The sequence below is a fragment of the Lygodium microphyllum genome, chromosome 18 (assembly GCF_053477565.2).
Source record: "Lygodium microphyllum isolate KBCC chromosome 18, Lygodium_microphyllum_v1.1.10, whole genome shotgun sequence".
NCBI classification, from domain to species: domain Eukaryota; kingdom Viridiplantae; phylum Streptophyta; class Polypodiopsida; order Schizaeales; family Lygodiaceae; genus Lygodium; species Lygodium microphyllum.
In genome coordinates this window covers 102,283,392-102,292,964 of record NC_141152.1, presented here as the reverse complement: position 1 = coordinate 102,292,964, position 9,573 = coordinate 102,283,392, and the positions used below count along the sequence as shown (strand labels likewise).

At 40.6% G+C, this 9,573-nt stretch overlaps 1 protein-coding gene across 1 annotated transcript; it reads right to left on the bottom strand.

The window, feature by feature from the left end:
• Positions 1-4,261: 4,261 nt before the first annotated feature.
• On the bottom strand, positions 4,262-7,454 carry LOC148021212 (uncharacterized). Its single transcript, XM_087699045.1, has one exon. It carries the CDS (start codon positions 7,236-7,238, stop codon positions 4,596-4,598), a length of 2,643 nt encoding a protein of 880 aa, XP_087555171.1. The 5' UTR covers positions 7,239-7,454; the 3' UTR covers positions 4,262-4,595.
• Positions 7,455-9,573: the final 2,119 nt, after the last annotated feature.

The window sequence follows — 9,573 nt, the reverse complement described above, 5'->3', positions numbered from 1 at the left end:
AAGACTTGTGTCACTATTCTTCTCCAAGTGATTGAAATATGATCAATATTGATCATATGAGGTAGGTTATCCCTAGCAACAAGTCCCTAGGGAAAGTCAGTTGATGAACTAATGAGCTCTACTATTAATTGCATGAATAAAAAATGCTAGTGTCATAGTTTCACCCTTATAAGGAAGATCCAGCTCAAGAAGCCAATTTACATTTCTAGTGCTAACCTCAATGTCACAAGATGCTCTCAAGCCACTCATATTTAGCTAAGCATTTCTCTACACACTACAAGAATGAGAGACTTGTAGGGTGTGAATATGTACCATGTTATATCTTTTTTGTTGGGATAAGGCATAAACAAGCAAACATCCACAAGGGGATGCACTTCCCCTTGCAAGGGAGTGAGCAAGAACCATGTTGGCATGGATTCTATGTGAAGATATCTTAGCTCACAAGACCAATCAACATCAAAATTTAATTGTAGAGCTAGGACTCTCCTTAACAAAGAAACTGAGTGCAAGTGAGCAAAAGGCCCACTCATGACCATTCAATTTTGTGCATTGTCCATGAGCGTTCGAGACAATTCAAGAGTGGTAGATAAGATATTTTCACCTTCCTTGATGTTTTTAATATTAGTAAGTGATCCATTCTCTAAGGTGCAATGAAAAAAAGATGAGAAGCTATTACAAAGGATTTTGTGGAGCTTTGAACCAAGTAGTAGGTGGAATTCAATTTCTAGAAAGTGATAACCACAATAAGGAATTGTGGAGGATTAGGGCTGTAGAAATACCTAGAGCAATTCTTAAATTTGGTATATTCTCCTATATACAAAATTTTGAGAGAATGTAGGCAATTCTTGATATGTAATTACAATTCCCTACCATTAGAAGTGGGAAATGACATTCTTACATTCTCCTATGTAGGGAATTTTGAGAGAACATAGGAATTCACTACAATGATCTATAATTCCCTACTATTAGAAGTAGGGAATCAAATTATACTATTCTCTTATATAGGAAATTTTGAAAGAATGTAGGAAATTCTCTCTTTTGATGACTTTCCTACATTTCATAAAATTTCCTATATAGGGAATGATTAAAAGTTCCTTGTGAAATGATTGGATATACTTTTTATTTCATGCACCTAGACCTTATTCTTGATCTAAAAATTGACTAATACTGGTTATAACCTCATGATGCCACTTGATCAATAAAATTTGCACAAGAACACCTAATAAAATTTACAATAATCATTATTTTATTTTCAAAAATTATGGGCCTTTCTCCTTGTAGTTATAAGGATAGAGATGGAGCAATACTTCTCTAATAGTACCATTACTTCAATGGAGTTCTTATTTGCACCATCTATGAAGGAAATATAGATTTATTTCTATTATATCCATAGTACAAGTTGGTCAAGCTTGTAAAATAGTAAGCAAGCCTTACGAGTTAGTGATCCTATGATCTAAATTGGTAGAATAAAGTAGAAATATTGAAAAGAAGGAAATCAAGTATTTTCTAAGTAATATCCAGTTATGAATGCATTTAACTCTAGATTTAAATATGAATACATAACATATATTGTGGTACTCATTAGATCACTTCAAAGTTCATAGCCAATTGTCCTTAGTGAAATCCCTATGCAGATTGGATCAACGTGTAAATCTTTAAAACAATTCTCTTTACAATGTGTTTTTATGCTCTTAACATTATCCCTATGCAGATTGGATCAACGTGTGAATCTTTAAAACAATTCTCTTTACAATGTGTTTTTATGCTCTTAACATTATCCATGGGGCCTTTGGGAGATGAATATGTGTATTGGATCAAGAACATGGTTGATTAGTAGGGCATCCCAATGTGGTAACATATAGAAAATCGAACACCCTTTTATTTCATTTGAAAATGTCTTATCACATGCACCCAAAGATCTTCTAATACTTGACTCTCATGTGTTTTGGTGGTCTTTCAATAAAGACGAAGTGAAGCTAATGCCCCTCTAGAAGAAATATGCAATGACCTTCATAGATAATCTTTTTTAAAGCCCAGACATTTATGCATTTAACATTGTTAGTTGCTTACTATGAGATCTGTATATTTTAAAGCTTAGCATACTATATTTATAATAAGTAGTTAGCTATATTGATTAATTAACATGAATAGTTCAACCATCAATAAGGCATGTGATATATACCTAAGCATTCTCCATACCACGAAAGGTCATGCATGGTCTATATTAAGATCACTTTGATAAGTATAATTCTTTGTTGGTCAACACATCTACTCATATCAATTTACTAGAATACCTTACCATAAAAATTAAAGCTCCTCGACTAGAGACTGGAGATAGACATCTATATTGTTCACCTTCTATTGATTCACAATCAACAAACTAAGAATGTGATTGCCATTTTTGGTTTTGAACCATGGAGAAATATTAGAGTTCACTAAAACCACGGGCGAGATGTTGTATGTGTGGTCACTCACTAGACAACAAGCTCAGACGAAAAGATTGACCCCATTCATCAAAAGACCCTATCTCAAGTGTTGAGGCTTCTTCTCAAAGTCGGGTCACTACTCATCAATATGTTTCCAAGATTTGCAAACCAAGGGAAGCGCAACACATCCTTCGAGGATAAAATTTTGGAGTGTTAGAATATAAGGGTTGCCAAATTCTTTGACCTAAACATAGGCTAGATCCGTGGTACAAGAGAGAAATGATGAAGCACTTTGACTAGCACTATCATATCCTACAAGTCATTGCAATATCTAACTACATCACATTTTAGGGATGCTCAACTCTCTAAATTCATTTTTGAAAAGAATGCAATCACTACGCGAGATATGAAAGCTATTACAATCAATACCTAATGATCATATGATTTTTTTAATCTCATCATGAGTGTTAGGCATTTCAATGTTGCTTAAAAAATGTGGTATTTTAATAATGTACAATAAAATTAACTAACAACTTTATGACTTTGAACCATGTAGTATTATGATGTACGCTATAAACATTAAATTGTATACTTGAATAAGATTGCCACACTTGTATCACTCCATCCATAAAGAAATTGTAAGTTTTTAGTTTAGATATACTTGACCCCTTGTACAGTGGTACATTTTCCTCATGTTTCAAAGCATCCATAGAAGGATCATTGTCATTGAGGAGATCATCCATCAGTTCATCCATCTCTAGCTCAAATGGAACTATCTCTATCTCAAGAAGCTCGTCCTCAACCCCCTCCACTAGATGCCTCCTCAGGTAGCTATCCTCCTAGAGCATTTGTGAATGTTGCATTACCTAACTAGTTGATTGATGCATAAACAAAAATTTTATTTATGCATAGATACTCTAACCTAACTTGGATTTCAGCTTATATGTACATGGCCTAGAGTCTCACAAATACGATGAATGTCTTGCATAAGAAACGTTTACTTCATAATGATTTATATATAAAGAAGAATGACATGTTTTGTTTTTCCAAAATATTAAGGTGTGTATTTATTGGGGTATTAATCTTCATTATAGTTTTAACTGGAAAAAATTTAAAATAGATTTTCTAATCCTAATTTATAAGAACTTTTTAAAGAGTTTCAAATCTTATTTTTTATTTTAAATTTATTACTATTTTTAAAATAATTAAATTATAAATTTTTAAGTATTCTTAGTCTTTATTTAGTCTTAATCAATATATACATTTTTAAAAACGGTGATGGGGTCTATCCCACGTCATTGGCTCAATAAAGATGCCAACAATTAGGATGTGTCCCTTCAGCCCCTTTGTATCCCAAGCCTCTCTCCACTAGTGTGTGATCTATGAGTAAGTTAATGTTTTAGCTTAAACCATACATCCCCCTCTCCCTTGACCTCTCATCCCTTCCCCTCTTTCTCTCAAGTTTATCTCATTCTTGTTTACTCATTCGCTCACACACTCAAATGTCCCCTTCTCTCGATTTATCTCTCATATCCTCTCTCCTCATGCACTCTATACTAAAGCCCAACTATAAATGATAGAGAAGGCAAAGATTAAAGGAAACAAAGCAAGCATTAGACTTCTCCTCTTCTTTCTCTCTTTCATTCTTCTTTTCTTTCTTTTGCATCATTTCAAACAAAAAATGGTGCAAAATATCTTACATTATCTTTATCCTTTTTTTCTCAAGCTTATCTATACACACACATATATTCTCACTCAAACTCTAGTTCTCACAAGCATGGAGTTTAATATCCAAAAAGAAGAAACCCTTTCATCAGGGTCTAAAAACAATTTAAAAATCACTTTTCTTAATCCCTATATTAAGAAAGATTCCAATACAACGAATTATAGGGATATAGATACTTTATAAGTGTACTTATACGGCACAAAATCAATTGTACGAATCAATGCATGCAGTCCTTCAACTCTTCCCTGCACGTGGGTATGAATCCACAGTAAGGGAGAGAGTTGAAATGTATTATGTTAACGGGGAGTCGGAACTCGGGAGTCTTGTACAAATTACTAATTTGTACTTTATAAAGTGACACTCGTGTGGACATGAATCCACATTAAGGGGAGTGTTCGACTCTATTAGTATATAATATCCTTCGCCACATCCAGAATGGTTAACTATCCTAGCGTGTGGCCGAGGAGGACCCAAAAGAGCGTGAGAAGCTCAGCGCCGGAGGCGAGCTGCTCTACATGAGCCATGGGGCGGCTATTGGCCGCAGCCGTCACGAGTAATATCTCGCGCCAGACATTGTACAGGATAATCCACGTAGAAGGAGGTTGTCTATTAGCTGCTTCCTCATCATCTTGAGATGCCCCCCCTTCCTGCACATTCAAGAGCTGGCACGCCAGCACTACGCCTCCATCCAAAGGATAGTTGCGCAAGTGCTCGGTGTTCAGATACCCGGTGGACTCCAACGACACCATCTTCCCGTTTATCCACTGCCGTACCTCATCCACGCTCCCTGCAGCCACGTCAAACGCTGACTGCGACGCCTCCACCGTCCCCGTCCACACCATCTCCCTTCCCACATACGGATGGCACGGCAGCAGCTCCGTCCGCTTCTGCAGTAAATACGCCATGTACTCAGACATGCGTAGTGCACATCTCCTCATCAAAATAATCCTCTGCTGACGATCCGTCGCCTCAGATACATTATCATCTGCACCGCTGGCGCCAGCAGCTGTGGCTGTTGGTATTATGCTAGCCTTACTGTACAGAAACGTAGCCACATGCCATATCAAAACCGAATGCTCCCAGTCCGACAGAACCGACCAGCCCAGAAGTCTGTCCAGTCTCATCTCTTGTAGCAGCGGCAGGCAGGCTGTCGCCACTCCCATCAGTTGTGAACTTACGCCGCCCAAATCCGACCTCAACATGGACACGCGTGAATTGCCACCAGGCCGGCCAAGCCTCTCTTCGCACAGCTTAAATACGTCGTTGACCAGGTATTTCCTCATAATATCCACATCTTGGAGGCCAGTACTCGTATTTGGCGCTGTTTTACAGCTACAGCAATCATTTGCCGCTGCCGCTGCCCGCAAGCGATCGCATATCACCATCCGCACGAACACCTTTGCCTCTCGTGCCCACCCTCCCCACAGCTCTTCCAAGCGCCTGAGCACAAGCCTCACTCTAATTTTGAGAACGGCAAGGCTGCCGAATATGGAATCACTGCTTGCAGGTACTCCCTCCATAGCTCCAGCTGTGAAAACGCAGGACCGGCCTATGTCTTTCACCCAATAGCTGCTTCTTACGAACGGCCCGGACTCCAACAGGTGGAGAAGCGTCAAAGTAAACCAGGCACAGCACCTCCTCATGCCATGGATGAAGTCATGGCATGCCAGCCTGCATCTCCGCAATCTCCTTCCGACCGTCGTCTGATTTACAGATGTCGAGAGGTTTTGTCTATCTACTACTTCGGCTGCTAATGACGCTCTAATTTCAACATAAGAGCAAGCCAAGCGCACCCTGGTCCAGTCCGACATCATCCAGCGGCAGAGTTGGTAGACATCGATCAGTAACCCTCCTAGAAACAGCCATGCCGTCACTGCCTTGAAGCCGGGTCCGTCCTCTTGGGTATCAAAGTGTAAGACTCGGAACACAGATATCGCCGACACGAAGAGGAGACACACACTCGCCGTGCGTAGTACAAAGCCCCAAGCTGTAAATGCCGTCCCCGCGGCTTTGGTGTAGATGCCGTCGAACAGGAATCGTAGCTCCACCTCCAGGACATCGCCAAGGCTGTTTTCTTCCACCAGTTTCCTCAGGAAGAGCCTCATCCTTTCCCCACCTGATTCAGGCATGCTTAGGCGCAGAATCCTGCGTCTGTAAAGCTTGAAGAGAGCAAAAGCCTTGCATAGGGTCATCAAATGGGGCATCTTGCTCAGCTCCTCACAGCACAGCACTTGGCCTAAGGTAACATTGTTAACCTTCATCCTGCGGCCATATGTTAAGCTGACTTTGTCGCTCACGTCCAGCCTGTAATTGAACTGTCGCCACTGATCATTCTGTTCTACACGAGATGATTGAGTTTGCATCTGATCTTGTGAGACATCCATATTCGGTGAGGATGCAGCAGCTGCAGTGGGAGTCCTAGAGCTGCTAGAAATAGAGGAGCTAGGAATAGGGCAGTTTTTTATATTTTGAGGGATACTGTTGCAGGCAGTAGAATTATGATTCGGAGTATTGATCTCCTCAAGAGGGCTCGTGTTAGCAGTCAACTTCTCCCGATCGGCACTACGATAATTCGACATGAGACGAACTTGCCGTGTAAGAGACGCAGCACTGGCGCATCTGAGGGCCCATGTCTTCTCCATGTATTTGAGGGAGCCAACGAGCATGAGCACGATGCTGACGCCCGCAAAGGGCCCTCGGGCAGTTCGGCCAAGGATGTAGAAGGCAGTGAGGACCTGCTGTGCCATGAGCAGGCCATGGCGACCCCACAGCTCTGCGTCCTCCGGGGAGTAGGCGCTGATATTATCGACGCCGCCCAGGTGCATGAGCAGCATGGCTGCCCACACGGAATGAAGGGAGAGCACTTGCGAGAGGCGGGACATGGCGCCGAGGCAGCAGGATGCGACAGCGTCCGCGCCTGTGTAGGCAAGCCAGGCGGTCGCTTGCAGGAGCTGCATCCATTTGCGGGTTCCCCCCGTGAGCAGTAGCAAGATCTGGCACAGCATGCTGGTTAGTACCAGTCCGGCGATGAACCAGTGCTCCTCGAGCTGACGCTCAATAATATTCTGTTCTTGGGAGACGACCATGGTGGAGGCCGAATTAGAGGAGGGATTAGCTGCAGAGCTTTATGGTTGTAGCTGCACGGCGATCAAACAGGGCTCGTTCAGCTGCCCTCAAGTAAAATACGCCTCTTCTCGGGAGTCGGGACGCGTCAGAACTCAGACGAGACTGCCCAGTGCCCAGTACCGCCAAACAAGCTCACGCGGCTCTTTGGACAAAAGTTGTAACTTGTCCCTGCCTCCGTTGTTCTGAGGACTCTAGCAAGGAGTCAGGAGTTGGGACCACTCTACGCGGCCCTTTTCTTATTTACATGGGCTTCACGCTATCCTTTTCTTATTGGTCCTGCTATTTCGCGATAACCTCGAGACGCGTCAGGACTCGGGAGTCGGGACTCGGGAGATTGCTGGCAGCTGCCAAGCAAGATCATGCGGCTCTTTGGACAGAAGTTGTCTCTGCCTCATCCGGTGGACTTTAGCAAGGACTGAGTCGTCAAGACTAAATTTGACGGGTCCCTTAGATTTTTTTAATGACAGGCAAATTTTAAAATACAAAATTTTATTAGTCAAATGACAGACAAAAAATGTGAATGACAGGTGACATAGAAAAGTCTCTAATTAAGGTTTTAAAATTACAAATTTGGATACTCATAGGATCTAAAATCAATGTTCAATCCACTTTGCATATAACAAATAAGTTTTCAATACTCAACAACACTCCAGCATAAGGATATAAATTCAAAATGCTACAACCTATCATATGAAAATAGATTCTAAATGTAACAACCCAACATGAGCCACAATCCATTATCCATATATAGATTCCCATCAACCATTCATCATAAACTAAATAATTTAAAACTCTCCATGAAAATCACTAGCACAAGTAGCAAGAAGATGCATCCATCTGATCATTCTAGTGGCATTGCCCTTCTATTCTTTGAATCCATCCAAATATCCCAAATATCTTTCCAATCGATTTGGGAGCTATCACGCACATCAATGGATAATAGCATTAATGCATCTATTGTATCAAGACATAACCTGGATCTCAAGTTATTTTTAATAAGACTTTGTCTAGAAAACCCTCGCTCACAAGAGGTTGTACTTGCTAGTATGACTATGCATGTTTGCCATAAATGCATCATCCTTGGATATAAATCCCACCAAGTCTTTGTGCTACTACAAAACTCCCAAGCATCATACGTGCCCCTATTTCTTGCGACACGATATAGCATCCCAACAAAATCCTCTCGCTCATTCATACATCTTTGAATATCAACCGTTTGACTATCAACGTTAACTTTGTTGATTAGTCTTTCCAGCCATTCTTGGCTCCTTTTGTCTCAATCAATATCATCCATGGGATATGAAGAAGGATTAAATATCTTGAATGCATTGAAGGGTGGTAGATCCTCAAATCTACTAGTTAAAGCATTCAAAACATTTTGCATATATGCTCGTGCAACACCAATGCATTCTAAAAGAGAACCTGTCTCATTTCCATCACCTCCAGGAATTGTATTTAAGTCCAAGTCCTCGTCTTCTTTTTCTGAATCACTTGTATTCTTTGCTCCTTTTTTCTTCTTTTTGACACTTTTGGAATTGCAACATATTTCAATACATGTGTATGTGATATACCATTACCATCTACAAAAACCAACTTTCCATTTTTTGTCATTTTCAAGAATGCCGAGAGATGCTTTGAACCAATACCAAATTGGTCATCATCACACGTGATATATCTTCAATTGAGCTTCTCAAATGTTAGATCAATAAGGGCACCAATCGTTGTTACATCCATCTCTTGCCTTTGAAATTCAAACTTGAGTTTGTTTAACTCTCCAAGTACATCTGCCAAAAGGTGTATGATGAATTGTACCATAAACATTGTAGCATATTTATACTATTTTTTCTCATGTCTTTTCCACTGCTCAAGAATAGCATGCATAATCTGAACAAACCTTTCCATCACCTTGCCCGTTGAGAGCCACTGAACTGCATGCATTTGTAACATTTTCATGTCCATAATGTCATACTCATGCATTATTTTCCAAAGTTCCATATGACGGTTTGTTGATCTTCCTAGCCATGAATATACTTTGATTACAACCTTATCCACAAAGGCAAATATATCTGGATATGTCACAAATCCATCTTTTGCTGCAGTGCTTGTCGATGTGCAATACAATGATTTTCCATGACACGTGGCAATGATGCTTGAAAGTGTGCCACAACTCCTGTCATAGCTAAAGCTCCATCAATTGCAATAGCAACTAAGTTTCGCATGTCTAAACCACTTTCCAAGAAAAATGCATGTATAGCATCATACATGGCTTCAGATGCTCCATTATTCACTGGTAAC

Bases quoted from the DNA above. Each gene is read 5' to 3' on its own strand.
- LOC148021212 (XM_087699045.1), bottom strand. From the start codon at position 7,238: ATGGTCGTCTCCCAAGAACAGAATATTATTGAGCGTCAGCTCGAGGAG.